The 22,162-nt window shown below is 39.5% G+C and overlaps 1 protein-coding gene across 1 annotated transcript in view; it reads left to right on the top strand.

The window, feature by feature from the left end:
* The window catches only part of Myom1 (myomesin 1), a 128,999-nt gene extending 116,483 nt beyond the window's left edge, over window positions 1-12,516 (top strand). Inside the window, exons 34-38 of the mRNA XM_005337118.5 lie at window positions 2,517-2,680; window positions 5,493-5,529; window positions 5,763-5,785; window positions 8,111-8,166; window positions 11,693-12,516. Coding sequence (XP_005337175.2) covers window positions 2,517-2,680; window positions 5,493-5,529; window positions 5,763-5,785; window positions 8,111-8,166; window positions 11,693-11,998 — 586 coding nt within the window. The 3' untranslated portion in view covers window positions 11,999-12,516. The remainder of the gene's footprint in view (window positions 1-2,516; window positions 2,681-5,492; window positions 5,530-5,762; window positions 5,786-8,110; window positions 8,167-11,692) is intronic.
* Window positions 12,517-22,162: the final 9,646 nt, after the last annotated feature.

Here is a 22,162-nt window from a genome sequence, read left to right as displayed (position 1 = left end):
TACCCACACTCTATGGAACAGGCACTCCTTACAGTGATGTGGACACTCAGGCTCAAGGAGATGACTTAGTCAAGGTCACATAGCAAAGAGGTGGATTGAAGAGGCCTGTGCCCAGGCAGCCTCACTCCAGAGCCTGGTTTATCATGGCACACCCACTACTCACCCTCTGTTCAAATTGCATTAAAAGTCTAGAATGGGAGGGTGGTGCTAGGGAGTGGTTGGTTGATCAATGGGTACTAAAAGTTACAGTTAGATAAGAAGAAATTCTGTTGTGCTCAGCACAGCTGGGTGACTATAGATAACAATAATAAACTTTACATTTCCAAAAAGCTAGAAGAAAGGATTTTTTTAAAGTTTTCACCATAAAGAAATGAAAAGTGAAAAAATAGATATGTTTCACCAGATTTAAATATTATATAATAGATACATGTGTCAAAAGAGCATGTCCCTCCATTAAATAAATATAATGTTTTAAAAGTCTAGGGCTGAGGGTAGAGCACTTGTCTCATATACACAGTCTCTAAGTTGTGTCCTTAGCACTGAAATAAAAAAGTCTGATTAAACAATTAACCCAAACTAGGTAGTTTATGTCTACTTTGAAACAGCTTTATTCTTATGTAGACTATTATTTTATTGTTATTATTAATAATCATTTTCAGAATTCTAAAAGATGAGAAGTAGTAAAATTCCAGTAGGAAATGCTTGGGGTTTCATTCCTTTGTTCTATTTCTTTCAGAATACATTTTAGGAACATAGTCATTAAGTTAAAATAGATCAAATTCTAGGAAATTCCTCTGTGACATCTAGGACATTCTAATTTATCAGTAAGAAGAATGAGAGAAGAAAGATTAGTTGAACCATCCATCAAAGAGCCTTATATCATCTCTAAAAGAATTAGTTGTTCCAAAAAAGAGAACATTGACATTTTTGAGGAAATGGCTATTAGACTAGCAAGGCGTAAACTTCTAACCTTGTTTGGTCTCATTGCTCTACTCACATGAGTTTCTTGTGTATTCATGTGCCTATGAAGGACTCAGGAATCAAGGATTGTCTTAGCTTTTTTTTTTTTTTTTTAAGTATGTGGCACACTTAAAAAAAATTAAATGGGTTCTAGTCTTGACTTGCTCCTACTTTCCATTATAGTCTTAGGTAAATGACTTAATTTTATGAATATCAGTTTTCTGTTATATAAAATAGAAGAAATAATACACATTTCATCTGAAGTGCTTAACATATGTAAGGTACAGTTTTGCATGTTAACCAGAGATTAAAGAACAGATTTATCATAACAAAGTAGAGCACAGTCTGTCTTACTCTCTAAGACATGTCTATTGCTCAGGTTAAAATCTGGGGATATAGATGATCAGGTTAAAAATCTGTGGGTACCTTATATTTTATGGCATTTAAATTTTTAATATCTTTAATATTTATATAAGTAGGTATTCTTCAAAGCATATAATAAAATAATACTAAATATCTAAAAGCTAAATCATTTTTGGTTAAATTTTTTTTCTTTTTTAAAGTTAATCCTGTTTATTACAACTGTAAACATAGAACACACTTGTCTTAGAAAATACATTTATGAAATCAGATTACAAAGTGAAAAGAATTTATAATACGATATTGTCCATAGTTTTACTGACCAAAAATAAAAACATTTGGAAGGTACTTCCTTCCAATCTTTTCTCTGTGTATAATTGTTACTGTTAAAAATGTAGTTTTGTATACTGCCTCTTTTTTCTTATTTTCTTACACTTTTACAAACTCTTGATGAAATTTCTTTTAACAGCCAGAGTGTGTTTACATACTTTTCTCATATTTCATTTATAGCAGTAGCATTTGTCAGATCACAGTACAAAGGGCTATATTTCCTGTTCTTCTCTTACAGAGAACACAATGCACGGGTCTGTTTGTGACCTACTGTAGAATACTGAGAAACTTACAGGGACAGAGCACATGCCTCATTCATTTTGGCAGCCATTCTGCTTTTCATTCACTCTTGGCTCTATTACCAAGTGCATTTTTACATACGTTTTAAATAGCTTTGGAATAACCTATGTTAATAGATGTCAGGCCCAGATGAGCCTCCATGAGTGTTTTTGACTGGCTTATAAAATCCAATTTATAGCCATAAATCATCTGCATGAAATATACAACAAAATAATATGTAGTTTGGCCTTTTAGCTTTAAAGAGTCCTTTAGTCCTATAAATAAACCCAAGCAAAAACAAAGATATTTATACCACTGAGAGTATTGCTCCTATTTAATTGGCTACCTTGGGCCCTAGACTCATTATGGGGCATTAAATAAATGTTCAGACTCTCAGACCCAAAGCATTGGAATCCAAGTATGGTGCTTCAGGCCCATAATTTCTCTGAAGCAGAAGAATAACATACACAGAGCCCATGGTTTTTGAAAGTCTATGAGTTTGTTGTAAAACCTTTAATAAGAGGCAGAGGAAAGAACCAGCTCTGCATGAAAGCAAACAGTAACAATGCTTTCTTTGATTTCAACAGTGGGGCTGGTATTAAGTACACAGACAGAGTTAAGAGTGGGGTCACCGGAGAGCAAATCTGGCTACAAATCAATGAGCCCACTCCAAATGACAAAGGAAAATATGTAATGGAACTCTTTGATGGTAAAACTGGACACCAGAAGACAGTGGATCTTTCTGGACAAGGTAAACCAATATTCTGCAGGTTCAAACTTGCTATAGCCAGTGAATCTGAATGAAAAACAAAGTAATTATGTTTGTGATGTCAAAAGAGGTATGATATTGGTGACGTCAAAGAACAAAATTTTAACAATCTAAGTTTAGGATCTAATTGGCTATTACTAGTGATTCATGAATCAGGCAGCATTCCTATTTACCAAATAGAAAAGTACTCCCCAGATTTATTATACAGCAGTTGGGTTTTATAAGGTAGCATGAGCAAGATCAAGAAAACAGCATAATGCAAGGCTGGGGTTGTGGCTCAGTGGTGCAGCACTTGCCTAGAGTGTGCGAAGCCCTGAGTTCAATTCTCAGCACCACATAAAAATAAATAAATAAAACAAAGGTATTGTGACCAACTACAACTAAAAAATGTGTTGTTTTTTTTTAAGAAAATGACATAATACAAAAAAGCAGATTAATTTATATCAGGTTCCTTCAGTTACTTTCTTTATAGGGTTAAAGCAGAGGAGACTTCCTTAGCATGCTGGCTCAGTTTGATTGGGCCTCTTCTGGTTGCTGTGAATCCCAGTTTTTAGAAAACTGCCGGATTTAAAGTTTATTTGATTTCATGGCACCTAGCATAAGTGACTGTACTCTGGTTTGGTCTGGTCTGTTGGGGCCTAGTACAGGAATTCAGCTTAAAACAATGGCCTCCTGTGAATTTTATTAGTTGTGGTTTTGGTAAAGCAGTTTTAGTCAGCCTTGGTGGTAGAAGCAAGAAATTGGTAGGTGGACAATCAGTGAAAAGTAAGGTAGAGACAGTAAACCTGGAGAGAAAGCACAACTCTTGCAGGAAGATGCTTTCAAAGAAGGGCAGGTTGACTCCAATCACTTTTATAAGAACAAACAATAAAAAGCCATAGCTCACAGTGATTGAAATTTGAGCATATTCATAGAGTCCAAGATACCAGTTGTGCTGGTAGGACTGAAGATGTGGATGAAGAGGAATCACTGATGTACCAAAGTTCTGAAGGATGGACAGGGCGAGACCAAGGGCAGAGTGGGAAGTGTTCACTCTGGAAAGGAGTAAGGAGACTCTTCTTCCATAACTAGAGGAGTGAACCCGAAGAAGCAAAGGCAGATGTTACAGAAGCAAGCTGGAGACTCTCAGTCCCAATGGGCCCAGATTTCTTAGTCATCTGCTGAGAGAATAGGGGATTCTGGAGAGGATAGGGAAGAGACAAGAGCTATGAGAGATGCATGCAGACAGTTTCCAAAGAGCAAGACCAGAGCTGATGCCCAATTACTAATTAAAATTTTAAAAGTTAAAAGATGCACAATTTTAAGTAAAAATACTCTGTGCCATTTCCCCCTCCTGCTACTATACTCTTCCTTGTATTCTTTCCTGAAGAAGTAAAATAGTGTAGATGGAAGACTCTAAAGGAGGCTATGGACTGACTACCCCCACCCGCCACCACTTCTTTGTAAAATATAGTCAAAATGTGCAATAACACTTAGTGCTTTGCATCATCAAAGGGTGGAGTTTGAGAGAGCCATTTTTCAAGCCTGCATTGAAGTTTTATTGTGCTGGATCCCCTGACCCTACCCCACTCACCTACTGTGCCTACACAGACCCACCAAAGTGTTCTCAGGAATGAGAGTTGCTCCTGAGGGACTTGAGCTTTCTGGGCCACACTCTGCCTGCATCACAAACGCAAAGTGATAGTTAATGTGATCATTTAAAATGCACCAGTAAAAGAGAAGCAATATGTGGGTGAATATATTTGCAACTTTTTAAAAAATTTGTTCTTTCTTAATTTGGCCCACCAAAATTAATTTAACTACTTCACCCCCAAATCCTCCTCAAGCCAAAAGCTGTGGGTTGTCTGATCGACAAAATATTGCCACTGTCATCACAAATTGGTTCCACTATGACCCTTTATAGAATTCTAAGTGTAATATATGGACCAGGACAAGTCCTATACTCTCAACCTGGCTTTGCCCGCCTTTCCTTTGGGTCATTTAACAAATGAGAAAAATAAGGATTGACAACCTGAAGCCTAACTTTATATTTATTTTTCCATCTGTAAAATGAGGGTGGGGAACTAGTATAATCTAATTGTTCTGTAGACTTGAAATAATGATTCCCAGATCACAGAGGAGCTCAAAGACCAGGTGAAAAGGATTTCAAAACAAAGCTTCCTTTTTGCTGAAAGTCTTCAGTCAGAATGGCTTACTCCCCCGGCACAGGAAAAAAATTTTCCTTTGCAGCACTGTAGTTCTCATCTCCTCGTCTCTCTGTCTTTCATCTCAGCTCCATCAGCCTCAGAAACATCGCTTCAGGCGAGCCTTGGCACACACTGTGAAGACTGTAACTCACTGTGTCCTTTTGCCCAGATTGACCAGAAACACAACATAAAGACATTAAACTGTCTAGCTGGGAGCCTGTGACATTGGAAATGATTTAATAAGCTTTTTTGATGCTCAGGATGCTTAGTAGACAACGAACTTTTATTTGAAATAGGCTTTTAGTCCCATTTTCTCCCTCCAGTGGGGCTAGTCACTGCCCTTCTGCTTAAAGGGTTGAAAGTCTCCCACTGAAGCAAAAGCATCGAAAATCTACTATTTCATATTTTTTGCCTACAAAGTATTCGCTTGTCTTGTTGAGGGCGTTGAGCTGCGCGGTGAACACACAGGCAGTCAGTCTCATTCAAAGTCAGTTTGGCTGGGCTGATCACCGTGACCCCGAGGTGTGAGTTTGAATCAGCCCCTGTGCATCCACATCATGAATTCTGGTGAGAAAATTCTAACTTTCTTCTTCTTCTTTTTCTTTTAGCATTTGATGAAGCCTTTGCTGAGTTCCAGAGGTTGAAGTAAGTCCCCTTTCCTGGCAAATGCTACCTCTATGCAGTAATGTCCCTGGAAATTTGTGCACTGCTCGCCCATCTGAGAGTTAGAGGCTTTTGTTTCAAGTGCAGCTTCCCACTGCTATTTTGAGCAGTGAAATATCTTTGAAGCAGTAAAATGCAGTCAAGCTAGCTACTTAAAGCCCCACTAAAACAAAACTCTTCTTTGTTTCTATGTTTGTTCGTTCTCTCAACCACAGACAAGCTGCCATTGCCGAGAAAAGTAAGTAACCCTGCCCCCCACCCCAATGTACTCTGGGTGTAGATCTGAAATAGGATTTCATTTTGCTCTCATAAGGACAGATGGAGGAGAGTGAAAGTGATTTTCCCCCCTTCTTCTCCTTTCTTTCTTTCTTTCTTTCTTTCTTTCTTTCATTTTTAAATCTTAGGTGTTCTACATATGTTTCTATTTTAGTCTTGTGAGTAAGAATGTCTTTGGAAAGAAGGAAGGTCTCAGGTTACAATGAAAGAAGGTCACCCAGCTCTTGACTTGAGCTATCACCCAAACATCCTGAGAAATTTCTTGGTTGCAAATCACAGAATCGGTTGAGAGTCACTTGCAGACAGAATGCATCAGAAATCATATGCAGACACACACACATACACATATACATGTATATATACATTAACAAAAAGAAACATTGTAAATCTGACATCCGGTAAATCCCTGTAACTTGTTCCCAACAAGTATTGTATATTTCCTGAAAGTGCCTATAAGATAAAAGCTGCCAAAGGAGGCTCTTCTTACATTTGTTGAACTGATCAAATGAATCACAGCACTTGTGGACACACTCCAAACTGTCAAGTTTGCACATTCAGAAATGCACTTGCTGTTACACTTCTGTTAGCTATTTGCTTCACACATAAAGATTTTTAGAACTCCAACAGCCCTGCAGGATCCCAGAAGTCTGACTAATCTGTTTCTTTTTTGGTGTAGGGGACAGAAGTTAGATATTGTCATGGGTTAAAATGGTAGAGTTGATCCTGAGTTGGAATTGAAGGGGACTAGGAGGAATGAGAAGGGAAGTCATCCTTCACTTCCCCATGGCACCAGGTTCTCCAGGAGGAACTTTGAACCTTTCATTTGTACTGTTTCCCTCCCCTCCTCTGTCTTTTCCCCTTTCCCAGCTCAGACCCTGCATTTGTAAGGCTGCTGCTAGAGATAAAGGGGCAGAATCCAGAACAGGGGCACAGAAGCGTGATCAGGGAGTGTCAGAGCAGGAGGGGGCATTATTATGTCCTTCCCATTCCTGGATGCACCCAGCAAAGCCCACATCCCCAAGCAATTTCCTGCCTCTCCAGTCCTTGAACTCCCCTGTGGACAAGCAGCCTGGTCCTCTAGGTCTTGTACTCCTAGAGCTCTTCTGCCTCAGAGATTTTATATTTCTATAAGGCATGGGACACTTACTTCAAAATCTTCCACAGAGACCCGATCCATAAAATAGGTAAAGCTTACCCACTCCTAATTGAAGTTAGGATGGGGACCCAGCTCCCTACCCCAGCCCCCTTCCAGGCCTTCTCTCAGTGCCACCCCGCCCCCACCCAACCCCCAAAATCCCATGGATACTGTGGAGCAGCTTTGCAAATTTAAAATCCATAGGTCAAGTGTAAACCCATCCTCCATCTACTCTCCATACCCAGAGATTGAGGCCCATCCAGCAAAGTGACTGGCCTGATATCATACAGCAAGTCGCTCAGGGAACCAGGTGATGGGCTAGGCCCACAGGTGGTACCATGGAATCAGCAGTAGAATGAAGTCAAGTTTCTCTGTGGAGAAGGGAGTTATAGAAATAAAGACCAAGCATCATAGGTTAGTTGAAGTAGGCCTAAAAACACAAGGCTGGTGGACACTGTGTTAGTGACAGAGAGGATGGCTAGGAAATGTGTTACCGAAAAGTCCCTTCCCTGGAACTTAGGTATCCAGACCAAGAACATAGGACTTTGCCAGAGGCACCAGGTCCTGATTCCATAACCCATCCAGTACCTTATGCCCTCTTCTGAGGGCCTTTATCCTCAGCCAAACATAGTGGTTTGCACAGAACTGTGAAGAGAGACCAGGAAACAAGAAAAGAAAGCTGTCTAGGGAAGGCCCACATCTGCATGAGCCTCCAGAGCTGCCCAGCATACGGCCCTTCCATTATGCAAACAGTGCTCAACATAGGGAGATCTATAAAGAGGCCACGCTGGGCTTGGAGACTATCCATTAAGATTTGTTCTGCCTCCTTGAACTTAGCCTCACTAAGCAGCAGAAGGGCTGGGGCTGAAAATAGCCATGAAAATTGTAGAACTGGTCTAAAAGTGGCAAAGCAATCCCAAGCTGGTAGTTTAGGTATAGCAGCAAGTATCCATGCATGGACAATATGTAGGTAAAGGATTAAAGTTCAGAACCACTGGATCATTTTCTTATTTGCTTATTAATGAAAGTATAAAATAACCATCAGGAGATGGAAAACAAAATTGGGAAATTCATCCCTTGGGATGGTTTTGTGAGTGTAGTCACTGGCCCTCACAATTGCAGTGATTAACCAGAAAATGCCTATGATTGCAGATCGTGCCCGGGTGTTGGGCGGTCTCCCTGATGTGGTCACCATCCAGGAGGGCAAAGTGAGTATGAAGCACTCCTGTCTCTGTTCCCAGCACCTCAGACTGTGTCCCATTTTTAAAATGTTCTTATTCCCTGATCTCCATCTTATTGCATGGCTTATATTTATCCAAAATAGCTAAATACAGGGTTTAAAATATTATTATTCTGGTCTGTGGCTGTGGCTCAGCGGTAGAGTGCTCACCTAGCACGTGCAAGGCCTTGTGCTCAATCCCCAGCACCACATAAAAATAAATAAATAAAATAAAGGTATTGACAACTACAACTAAAATAGATAAATAAATATTTTAAAAATTATCTTAATATTTTGTAGGCATCAAGATGCAAGTTTGTCTCATATGGACATACAGACCACTTAGTATCTCTGTAGAGTCGCCATTTTATACTGATGAGAAACTGAAAATATTCAGTCATAACTCTATGATACATATAACAGAAGAAAGAAATGACCTCTAACACACAATGGGAAATGGACCATACTGTTACAAAGTGCCTCACCTTTGCAGGGACACAGACTGCTCCAGGCCTTTCTATAGACTTTGTTTCTTTTAAAAACTGATTTCTCTCCACTTGATTTTAAATGTTCCTGGCTCCATAATAATTTCTTTGAGAAGCAGTGTTCTGACCTGTATTCACTTTCATCATTCCTGTATCTCATTAAAACAAGTTTAGTATGGCAGCCATAACTGGAGAGATATTTATGGTGGAACAAAACTTTTCCCCACCTCAAAGGGTGGTGAAGACACACAATGGGCACTTGGAACTCAGGTAACAAATCAAGGCATATCAAAATGCGTTAATGAGAGGAGGTTCCAATCAGCTGCATTTCTTCATGGGTAGAAAATGTAATCACAGTTGAATTTAAGCTCGACATCACAGGGTTGCTTTTGTCCTTAAATCCTCTATTTCAATTCCTCACCTAATGAGGTTGGACCCACTGGGTGGTGATGAGAGGGAGTGTATATGAAAGCACTTTGTAAATTGTAACTCAAGTCCAAAGTACAGATATGAGTTTCCCATAATGCTTCAGGAGTTTGGAAGTTTTCGTTTAAGCTCTAACCCCACATAATCACAATTTCCAAAATTATGTGCCTGGTCTGCTTGTTTAAGCTTAATGGCAATAAGCTGACTCATACATTTCTTTCTGAAATGTATCTGTAGAATAATTCAGTAAGGAATGCCAATTAATTATGGGATAAAAATAGATTTCTTGATCTACTCAATTTTTACTCCTACAGAAGAGATAACAAGTGATCACAGAAGACCCATTAGTAAGATATTTAGAAGAACATGTTTTTCTTTGTCCCTTGTGATCTCTATTTCTTTCCTTATAATTTGTGGATTTTTAGTAAGAAACAAATGCAAGAATAGAATTTAAAATGTGAAGTAAATTTAACATCATCAGCCATCAGGGAAGTGAAAGACCACAATGAAATATCATGACACACCTACCAGAGTTGCTATAATACAAAATGGTACACAACAACAACAAAATCCAGAGTGGCAATGCTGGTAAGATGTGGAGAAACAGAATCACTTGTATATTGTTGGTAGAAATGTAAACCAAAATTATACAGTTTCTTAGGAAAACAGTTTGGCAATTTCTGGGGAAAAAAATGAATCATGCATTTACTATACAATCTAGCAATTGCACATTGGGCATTTATCCCAGAGAAATGGAAACCTATGTTTATATTTAAAAAAAAAAAAAAAACCAACAAACTACACCTAGTAGCTCAGGAGGCTGAGTGAGGCAGGAGGATTATGAGTTCAAAGCTAGTCTCAGCAACTTAGAGAGGCCCTAAGCAATTTAGCAAGACCCTGTCTCAAAATAAAAATCTAAAACAGCCTGGGGATGTGTCTCAGAGGTTAAGCATCCCTGAATTCAATCCCTGGTACCAAAAAAAAAAAAAAAAATGAAAACAACAACAACAAAAAGTATAATACTGGTCATAGCACTTTATAATGTTCCCAAGCTGTAAGTAGTACAGATGACTCTTACAGGCATGAATATACCATGGCATACTGTTCAGCAATAAAGAGGGGCAAACTATTGATAGATGAAACAATTTAGATGAATCTGTAAGGAATTATGCTGAGTTTAAAAGTCAATCCTGAGGGCTGGCATTGTGGCTCAGTGGTAGAGTGTTCGCCTGGCATGTGTGAGGCACTGGGTTCAATCCTCAGCATCACATAAAAATGAACAAATACAATAAGGGTATTGTGTCCATCTACAACTAAAAAATTTTTTTAAAGTTAATCCTGAAAGATAATATATTGTAGACATTATTTATATATCTATTCTTGCATTTTTTTCTTATTTTTTGAAATGGAAAATTTTTAGAAATGGAAAACAGGTTAGAGGTTTCCAGGAATTAGGAATGCCATTGAGAAGTTGGAGGGCAGTGGTGGGCATAGTTGTAGTTGTTAAAGGACAACACAGGAGTTCTTATGGCAATGAAATATGCATCTTGACTCTGATGGTAGATGCATGGACTTGCACAAGTGAGAAATAGAACAAAACTTCCAAACAAATACAAAAGAATACAAATAAAATTAAGGAAATGGCCGGGCATAGTGGCTCATGCCTGTAATCCCAGCAGTTCAGGAGGCTGAGGCAAAAGGCCCAGTGGTTAATGGCCCCCGAATTCAATCTCCAGTACCAAAAAATAAAAATTAAAAAAAAAAATTAAGCAAGATCAATGTCAATGTACTGGTTATGATATTGTATGATCTTTTGTAAAATGTTAATTGGGAGAAACTGGGTACACAGGATCTCTATTATTTCCTACAACTGCACATGAATCTATAGTTATTTAATTTTTTTTCCAATAAAAAATAAGGTGGTATAAAACTGTAGCCTGAATGCCAATTCTTTAGAATAAGAAGATTATTTTTAAGGTAGTGTAAGACTGTAGCCTGAGTACCGATTCTTTAGACTAAGAGGATTTCAGCACAGATGGGAATATCTTATTTAGGCTAGGTTTTGATAGAGCACCTCTGCAGTTGTACAGATTAACTGGGGTTTGGGAAGCAAAGTAAAATGAGGAAGATGGAATGTGAAAATAAGTTACATTATCTGGAGCAGCTGTTCCCATTCTGCTGCTGGGCTCTGTGACGTAAATGAGATGCAAATGTGAGCAGGTGGTGATTGTGGCAATAAGGAGGTTTTATACTGATACAGAGCCCAGAAAACTACATTCGAGTAAAAGCCATCAATGTGTTTATGAAAGAGAAAGCGGAGGAGACAGGGAATGGAAATAGAACTCCTTTGAGTGTTTTTTGAGGACAGACATTCCAGAAGCCAGAAAGCCCTGGCCCTACAAAAACCTACTCACAAGTGATTTCAAACTGTCACTCACACAGGTGCACACACATCATTACTTTAAGCCCCGATTTGAGGGGGATTTATATTTTATCTTCCATCTGGTCATTCCAAACTGCCAGCCAGCCAGCAAGATTCTTGAAGTTGGATCATGCATCTGACTTATCCACCCCCTCCCCCAACCTCTAAAACCTGTTTTGCAGGCCCTTAATCTCACTTGCAATGTGTGGGGCGACCCAACGCCAGAGGTCTCCTGGCTGAAGAATGAGAAGTCGCTGGCCTCAGATGACCACTGCAACCTCAGGTTCGAGGCCGGCAAGACTGCCTACTTTACCATCTCGGGTGTGAGCACGGCTGACTCAGGAAAGTATGGGCTGGTGGTGAAGAACAAGTACGGCACCGAGACAAGCGACTTCACGGTCAGCGTGTTCATCCCAGAGGAGGAGGCAAGGAAGGTCGCATCGGAGTCCCAGAAAGGCAACCAGAAGTCCTCCCAGAAGTCCAAGTGAATGGAGATTGGGCTGAGGGGTGCAGGGGGTGCCAAGACCAGCTGAGCTGACGGTGCTGCTTGTGTGTGAGTGATTTGGGTTATGGACAAGGACAATGTCACAGTCTCTTCCTAATTTATGCTGGCTTGGGGTAGGGGAGTCAAATCTAATTCATATGTTTAAAAAAGAACCACTAATGACACTTTAATAGTTTTTCATTGCCTATAAATTATGAGCTGAGAAAATACCATTGGTAGCACATTTATTAGTTTTAAGGAAAAGATCAGAATAATGTTGGAGGGACATTGAATGATGGTCAGAGAGCAGGGGAACGTGTTGTGGGGCAGAGTGGGAATTGGATGAGGTTTTACCAGTAACTTCTTGTGGATTACGATGATACTCCAGCATCCTATCACAATGGACACCAGCTGGTAAGCCATCCGTGTGTTTGGTATGTTGTCACAACAGTGATGTGCATTTCTGTGGGTAGCCTTGTGATCTGGCACCTCCTTGGTATGAATAAACGGCCTCACACCTTTCCTAGTGTTTCTCTAATTCTCTTTTGCTGCTCATTTGGGATTCCTCTGCAGCTCCTTCCTTGACAGTTCTCACAGCACATTTTCTGGTGTACATGTTTTGGTTAAAATAGAACCTCCAGAACACGACCAGATAAGCCATCAGAGGTTTGAAATTACAGTTGCTGTGCACCAGGTCATTTACCATATAATCAAGCCAATCCCATGGTTAAGATACCCAAGGAAAGTGAATAAAAGGTGTCGATTCCATGTAATAAAATGGTGTGAGGTGCCCAGTGCCAGACTTGGTGAGTAAGGGCCCACCACTAGGAATAAAAGGCACCAAGCACCCTCCAAGCTCAGAGAACTGCCAGCTTTGGGGTGAGGCTCTTTGCCAGGCTTGCTGAAAGGCAGCTCCTAGCAGCAGCTGCTTCAGGAAGTTTAGTTCCCATCCCCCTGGTGTGCACACACACACACAGCCCCCCAACTGGAAGAAAATGGTAATAGTGAAGAGCTTCCCCCCGCCCTCTTCTGCCAGGGGCAGGTGTTTTGGTCTGTTTTATGCTGCTATCATAGGACTGTGTGATTTGTAATAGCAAAAAGAGATTAATTTGCTATAGTTCTGGAGGCTGGGAAGTCCAAGATCAAGAGGCTGGTTTTTGGCAAGGATCCTGCTGCTTCATCCCATGGTGGTAGGAGGAAGGGCAAGAGTGTAAACTCTCAAAAGGGGAGGAGGAGACAACCCAACTGGTTCTTTTATCAGGAACCTGCTCTGGCTGTACACATAACTGCAGTAAGCCATTCATGAGCACTCTCATGATCTAATGACCTCTTTAAAGTCATGCTTATTAAGAGTGTTGTTTTAAAGATTAAGTTTTTAGCACATGAAATTTGGGGGACACATTCAAAACACAGCAGGAAGGGATGGAGCAGTGTGGTTGGGAATGGCCCTCTACACCCTCTCCTTTACAAGGTTCAAGGCTGGAAATTGCCTCTCAGCTGACTGTTCACTTGTCCAGCTGAGTCCCGAGACTGATGCTATGACATTGAGCACAGTGCAGGTATGAGACACTGTATTCTCACTCTTAGCCATGAAAAGTGCTATAGTTTGGGTGTGGTTTGAGTAAGTATCCCAAGGGTCATGTGTTGGAAGCTTGGTATTCAGTGTGGTGATGTAGGAAGTGGTAGGACCTTTGAGAGGTAAGTCCTAGAAAGTGGTGCTTAGGCCACTGGAGGCACTGCCCTCAGAAGTGATGGAGGTAGTTTTCATGAGAACAAGTGTCTACCCCTCTGAATCACTCATCTGGCTTCCTATTTGGCTATGAGATCTCTCACTCCACACACACTCCCACCATGAAGCCACCTGCCATTAGGTTCTCACCAAAAGGCAAGCCAATGGCATTTCCTAATCTTGGAGTCTCAACCTTCAACACAATGAGCTAAATAATAACCTCCTTTCTCTATTCAGTTACCCACATTCAAGTATTTTGCTATAATAACATAAAACAGACTGATACATCAGGTAAATGCATTTCCTAGGGGTCAAGTGGAAGGAGGAAGGTGGCTGGACAGGAACACTCTGAAGTTCTCCCTACCAGAACAAAAGGGCTACCTCTGGAAACTGGACCCAGAAAGAAAGAATTGCTAAGTAGATTCCTGCCAGAGAGCCAAAGAAGAGAGAAAACATCAAAAAGTGGCAGGTCTCACAAGTTGTGAGGTTATGCAGGCAAGAGGTTGCTAAAACTCTCTCCCTAATGCATCCTACATAAGAGCCAGCTGCAGCATCTCCAGTGTGAGAAGAAATGGGGCATATGGGAGCACAGCCTGCCAGTCTGTTCTGCAGTTCCACCCACTAGAACAGAGACTGGGGGGAAAGGAAGAAGGATTTTGAGTCATATGAAGACAAAATTTAAAACAGTGTGTCCTAAATTCTGAAATTGTATGAAAACATATGAAGTCCAAGTGTGCCATCCACGGTGTCTTCATGAGAGGTGATATCAGGGAGAGAAATGATGCTCATGTTCAGAGCTCTATACTGAGATTTCCCAATAAAATGGTTCTAAGAATTATTTCAGCCATTATGATGACCAAACTAAATCAGCTACATCATGATTTGGTAGGTTTAGGCAAAAAGCTACAATTTCTAAACAGGAAAATATACCTGAAACTATAGCTCCTTCAATTTAATGATGCTCAAGTACTTTCTAACCCCAACTGACAAATTTGTAACTTGCTAAATGTGAGCTACTAGTTTGCCAAGGGGCATATTGGAATGCAAAAAAGACGATTTAGTTTTATTCTTATAAAACTAAGATATAATATAGTCAAATGATAAATTTTGCAACTTTCCTAATTCCTTGAAGTTCAGCTTTACAATTTTATTTTTTCTATCTAAAAATCTAATCAATGAAAAAAAAATTAATTTTAGGGCTGCTTTTTATTATATAGCTAAAATCCCTTTAATTTGTTAAGCTATATTTACATTAGTTAATGTATTTCCTTTCCATTTTAATCACTACTACTGTCTGACTTAAACAAAAACTTCCCAAGAACTTAAATAACTTTAATTACCTACATATTTAAATATGGAAAATTCAGTGTTATCTTAAACATTCTCACGTTATATACAAACTTAGACCAACATAAAATCACAATCAAGTATTTTAAGTTAGAATCGCAAAGCTGAGCTGTTACTAGGCTAAATTATCTATAACATTTTGAATATATAAAAATCAAATATACCCAGACTCCATAATGCAATAATATTGATTTTATCTAGGACTGGGGGCTGAAATTTTAATACTGATACCTGAATGAAAGACATAGACTCACAAGTGGGGAGTCCAATGTGGGGAGCCCGTTCCAAAATCCCTGCATAAAGCTGATATGTGTAAAGGATGACTTTGCCAAAACAACTGACATAGAGAAGCTGTATGGAATTTGCCATCCACATGGAGGTTGTTTTGGGGAGAAAAAGTGCTGCATGCATGTGGGGTCCACATTTATAGCACCACATGGTATATAAATCTCAAGCCAATAATTCCCACAAAAATGGTCAAGGGCTGGTGCCCCAGAGAAGCAAATGTAAAACTACATTACAGGAGACTTGTGTGTCTACCCACAATGGATTACTATTATGGAAATTGTTCTCTCATCACGAACATCTAGAAAACCAGGGGGAAATATAGGGAAAAGGTGTTTGGAGCATTGGCTAGCAGATGTGCAGGACTGTGATCCCAGGGAGAATGGGGAAAAATTTTGAGACACCTATGACTTCTACAGTTTCTTGCCTGCATGGAGTGTTCAGGCTGTCAGTCTCACTGAATTGAAGAGATAGAGATTGAAGTTCAAGTAGGCTGCGATGTCTAGCTCAGTGACAACGTATATGCTTAGCATGCACACCAAGACCTTAAAATATTCATTATATAAAAATATATTTCATATATTTAATAAGCCAGATGAAAGATTGAGTATATTAAGTGAGACATTGAAAAACACCAAGGCATATCATAATTAATTTGCTGAAAGACACTGATAAAGAGAAAATTATAAAAGTAGTCAGAATAAAACAACAATGAACTTGGTTCAGAGGAACAAACGTGAGAATAACACAAGAATTCTCTTGATTAACAATAGAAATCAGGGGACAATGGAGCAAGATCTTTAAAATGCCAAAAGAAACTGTCAAGCAAGCATTCTTTACATACTAAAGATATTGTGCAATAATTAAAGTAAAGGGTTGGGGATATAGCTCCGTTGATAGAGTGCTTGCCTTGCATGTACAAGGCCCTGGGTTCAATCCCCAGGACCACAAATAATAATAATAATAATAATTAAAGTAAAATAAAGACTTTTCCCAGTAAATTAAAGCTGAGACAAGAGAAACAATAAGAGAGGTAAATAGGGAGCCTACATCCTGGGAACAAATTTTTACTCCTCACACTTCAGATAGAGCCCTAATATCCAGAGTATACAAAGAACTCAAAAAATTAGACAATAAGATAACAAATAACCCAATCAACAAATGGGCCAAGGACCTGAACAGACACTTCTCAGAGGAGGACATACAATCAATCAACAAGTACATGAAAAAATGCTCACCATCTCTAGCAGTCAGAGAAATGCAAATCAAAACCACCCTAAGATACCATCTCACTCCAATAAGATTGGCAGCCACTATGAAGTCAAACAACAACAAGTGCTGGCGAGGATGTGGAGAAAAGGGCACTCTTGTACATTGCTGGTGGGATTGCAAATTGGTGCGGCCAATTTGGAAAGCAGTTTGGAGATTCCTGGGAAAGCTGGGAATGGAACCACCATTTGACCCTGCTATTGCCCTTCTCGGACTATTCCCTGAAGACCTTAAAAGAGCATGCTACAGGGATGCTGCCATATCGATGTTCATAGCAGCACAATTCACAATAGCTAGACTGTGGAACCAACCCAGATGCCCTTCAATAGATGAATGGATAAAAAAAATGTGGCATCTTTACACGATGGAGTACTATGCAGCAATAAAAAATGACAAAATCATAGAATTTGCAGGGAAATGGATGGCACTAGAGCAGATTATGCTTAGTGAAGCTAGTCAATCCCTAAAAAACAAATACCAAATGTCTTCTTTGATATAATGAGAGCAACTATGAACAGAGCAAGGAGGAAGAGCAGGAAAAAAAGACTAACATTTAACAGAGTCATGAGATGGGAGGGAAAGGGAGAGAAAAGGGAAATTGCATGGAAATGAAGGGAGACCCTCATTGCTATACAAAATTACATATAAGAGGTTGTGAGGGGAATGGGAAAATAAACAAGGAGAGTAATGAATTACAGTAGATGGGGTAGAGAGAGAAGAAGGGAGGGGAGGGGAGGGGGGATAGTACGGGATAGGAAAGGTAGCAGAATACAACAATTACTAATTGGGCATTATGTAAAATTGTGGATGTATAACCGACGTGATTCTGCAATCTGCATTTGGGGTAAAATTGGGAGTTCATAACCCACTTCAATCTAATGTATGAAATATGATATGTCAAGAGCTTTGTAATGTTGTGAACAACCAATAAAAAAAATAAAAAAATAAAAAAATAAAAACAAAATAAATAAATAAATAAATAAATAAATTAAAGCTGAGAGATCTACCATCCACAAATCTGTGTTGCAAGAAACATTAAAGGAAATTCCTTTGACAGAAGCAAATGGCATTAGAAGGAAATTCAGATCCACAGAGAATGAAGAGTGTCAGAATCGATAAACATGAGGCTAAAGATGAAAGAGTTTTTCTAATTTTAATTTTTTTTTTTTTTTTTTTTCCGCTTCTGATGCACCTCTGCCAGAGACCCAGACTCAAACCCCAGCATGCTCTCCCTCCACGTAAACCTGTTTTCTGTAGGCTCGGGGACCATCCCAACAAGGGTGTTGCCAGGGAATAGATGCTGGTCTTCCCTGACAGCACTCACCACCCCTTCACCCCTCTGGCCTTGGGAAATCCAACTCTACCCTGGGCTGGAGCACATAGGAATCTCTTGCAGTGTCTGTGAGCATGGTGGACAAGAAGAGAATTCCCAGGCCAGAAAGGTATTTGGGAGGTAAAATGGAAAGGTCTTGGGGTATAGACTGCAGAGGTGTCAAAGGAGAGGGAATTGCCCAGGAGGACTCACACCTGAGCAGCTGAATGGATGGTTTTGCAGCTTAAAGGGGGGCCATTTGGGGACAGGAGAGATTTCATGAAATGTAGTATCATGGAAAATTTGTGAGTTTACTAAAAACTCAGGGTAAGAAATTATGGCTTTCAGAAGATATCAGTTACAAAGAGCCCTGACTAAGAGAAGGAGGTAGTGTAAGATGTCTGACCAGAAAGCAATGGAGGATGGTCTTTATATGATTACTGGGTGGAAGTCTAAGAACAAAAGAAAGAATGTGAGTTAAAGCACCAGGAAGTCTGAACTCCTATACTGTGTATTACAGAAACAAAAACAAAACAAAAGCCCTCTCATTTTTTTTGTGGAGCATTCCAAATCCGCATTATGACAGCAAGTCTTTTACAATAGAGGTATTAAGAGCCAGTTCTCTGAGGCATAGAATCGGGAATTTTCTTTACTGCTTTGGCAAATACCGTAACACTTCCAGGTACTATGCAGCATTTGTGATACAGACTAACACTGTGTTGTGATTAGCACAAACTGTATGTTCTGGTTACTTCTAAGTATGCCCTGCTTCAACTGAAAGAGGGGATTTATGGATTTATAGTACCACTGGCACAACCCCAAGTGCTCATTATGTTCTGCTCATTGGCCATTCGTTACTTACCCACAGCAAGGCGTTTGGATAAAACATAAATTTTATAGATGATTAACAGCCTTGATACAGACTGACCATTACATTGTGGATTTAGAGGTTTGCAATATGACTTAGGAGGATTGCAAAGTTCAAAGCCAGCCTCAACAACTTTGTGAGGCCCTGAGCAACTTAGTAAGGCCCTGTCTCAAAATAAACAATAAAGATGAGCTGGGGATAAGGGTCAAAAAACAAACTTTAAGAAAATCACTTCTGGTGAATCAAATATCATTACGTTAAAATCTCCATCTCTAAAATTTATATGAAATCTTCTGAACTTGCTTAGCTTCTGATTGAAGTCCTGAGTAACCAGGGACAGTGCATACTCCCTGCTCTTCTGGGGATATGTAACTCAGCATTAGAGCACTTGCTAGCCTGAGAGGTCCTGGATTCCATTCCTGACGCTGCAAAACAAAACACACCCCCACCACTGCAAAAAAAAAAAAAAAAAAAAATGAAAACAAAACAGGTCCTGCTGACCAGGAGAAAAGGTGCCACATTCCTTAGAAAAGTAGAAGTGAAATGTTCCTTTCAGAGACCAAGAGATGTGTTCCAGAATCAGAGGGTGTTTTATTACATGGTTCTGTTTTGATCACTCCAGGGCTGATCTTGGACATCTTAATACACCCTCCTGCTGAATGTGCCCAGGAACTGGCCACAGAAGTTCTCTTCCAATAGCCCCCCATGCCAGCTGAAGTACACATAAGAACATTCCCTCCCCAACCCATTATGCTCCTTCCAGCTTAACATTCTGGGCTGGAAAGAGCTAACCAGGTCTAAGAAGCTTCACGGCTCACCAATGTCTGCCAATGCAGGGACCTCCATCCAGATCCTGATTCCTGCCTGTCCAGTGCTCTACACCAAAAACTCACAGAAGTGTCTCTTCTCTGCATCCTAAAATTCAACGCATTGCCAGGAGGAAGTCTTATGGTGCCTGTTCTGTATCACAATAGAAAACTGTACAGAGAAACAGCTCCAGGCTGGGACAGAACCAAAAAAATATATATGTATATGAAATCCTCCTTTCAGGAGAATTTCAGTTTCAGCATCATTGAGTTAAAGATGAGGAAAAGATAAAAATGAAAATCCATCCTTGTTTCCTTCTCAGAACTAAAGGAGAAGCAATTACCCATGCCATGTTTTAAAAACATGTCATTGTTTTTTCTATTCATTCACTCATTCATTCAACAAATATTTACTTAACTCCTGGTCTGGGCCAGGCCCTGGTCCCCACAGGCCCCTCAGCATGACAGGCTGAAAGCTCCAGTGCTTGCCTGCTAGCCAGGTTCACGTCCAGTGCAAGTGGAAAAGTACTGACAGCTTTGACCCCTGATAGGCACTTCCGGAAGTCATGGAAATAACATGGTGTGAAGAACTGCTTTTTCCCCAGTGTGGCAGGACAGAGCTCCTCTTGTGTGTCAGGGGCTGGGAGTTGAAGGGAGAAGAGGGAAAAAGGGTGGGAAAAATATGCATCGGCTTCTATGCCTAAACTTCATATTGCTACAGAATTAGACTCAAGCATTTTAAATTGGGATGTGTCTCTACTTTATATTTCTTGAGGCTCTTTGTACTTAATTCGGTTTCTTATCTAGGCCACAGTAAGGCTGTTAAAATTTCAAAAAGTTGTTAAGCACTATTAAAGAAGATTATTGCCTTTAAATATGAGGCACCAAAGAGAAAAACTATATGTAAAAATATATGATAGCGTAATGGAAAGATTTTACATGTATTTTAAAACACAGTCTTGTAAAACTGATTTTAACCTAGAAAGTAGACATTTTGATGTCCCTAATTCTACTAGAAGCTGAGCGGATGACATTCAAGACATGTGGATGAAGAAGCAGAGTGACCTTGGCATAGGAGAAGGGCAGAGCCCGTTCATCCCACTTCCACTCTACTTTGATAATACAAAACAAATAAGAGAAAAATTTTATCACCCTAAGGCTGAATATATCCAGTAAATGTTCAGGCCTTTGCTGATAAATAATTTAAAGCAATAAGCCAAGAAACTCTGGAAAGATATATTTTTTTTTAAGGAACAAAACCCTACACATTAGTTGAAACATTTATTTTCAATTAATTTATTTCTTTTGTTGCATATTGTTGTTGAATTACTTATTATGCAAAGATGTTATTTATTTGTTGTGTAGAGATTATATAGAGATGTGCTGCATTTCTATTGTATAGAGATATGCTGCATATCTTGTAAAAAACAAGATAAAAATTAGGAGATTTGAACTCTTAAAAAAATTATGAAAAGACCTCAAATGATAAGACATTTTAAACTGCTTTTCACTTTCATAGTAGTCACAGTTACAGAATGGGTGTGTCAACACAGGAAATTTGTTACAAGGACATCGTTCAAAACAAGAGTCAAACTCTGAGAACTCCCTTTAAAATGAAATGGAAAAAAAATTTCAGAAAGTATTTACTTCTATACACTTCAAAGTACTTTATATGCAGATTAGACAAGTCACTTCTAAAAAAAAAAAATTTAACCCAATTCACTGTGCTGTGGGTCTCTTAAATGAGGCCTTGAGAGTGTCATGCCATTATTATAACATGATTCTCTTGTTGAAGATATTCATATGCTTGCACAGAGGTACACATACCTCCTTTGCCAACAGAGAAATTTAAACCCAGGAGCTGGCAAAAGTCCTGCTAAGCATCTAATGTGTTAAAATAAGATGGTTATTGATCAGAGATTTTTGAAACATCTTACTACTCAGTAATAATGTAGGTCAATTGAATATAAGTCAGTTTTGCATTTGCTGTCATTCCTTTATTTCTTAAACAAATATTTCCTGTGGGGATGACAAGATGAATCAGTTGGGGATTTACCCTCTGGATGCTGACTGAATGCTTTTGGTACAGTGACTGGGATGTGAATCACCACAATGCAAGCAACATGTTCTATTTGAGTTTAAAGGAGGGATGCAATACTCCAAGAGAAGGTGGAATCCAGGATGGAGAAATAGCCCTGGGGAAGTAAAAGCATATTTATTGAGCTTTCATCAGCAGATGCGTTTTAGCCATCTTGAGAAGGAGGGGAGGGAATTTCTGCTAGAGATCACTCAACACCATGAAGACATCCCTGGTATATACAGGAATGAGCTTCAATAAATGCTTCCAGAAAAAAAGGGGGGGGTCCATCAGAATTGATTCTGTCCTTATTGTGGGCTGAACTGTGACCCTAGGAATTCATAGGTTGAAGCCACAATCCTAGTACATCAGAACTGTGCTTGAAGATAAGGTCTTCAAAGAAATAATGTAAAAAGAGGCCATTTGGGTGAGCTCTAATGCCACATGACTGATGTTTTTATAAGAAGAGGAGTTT

The sequence above is a fragment of the Ictidomys tridecemlineatus genome, chromosome 13, assembly GCF_052094955.1.
Source record: "Ictidomys tridecemlineatus isolate mIctTri1 chromosome 13, mIctTri1.hap1, whole genome shotgun sequence".
In the NCBI taxonomy this organism is placed as follows: Eukaryota; Metazoa; Chordata; class Mammalia; order Rodentia; family Sciuridae; genus Ictidomys; species Ictidomys tridecemlineatus.
Note: the sequence above shows the minus strand (reverse complement) of the source record. Positions and strands in the feature narration are given on the sequence as shown.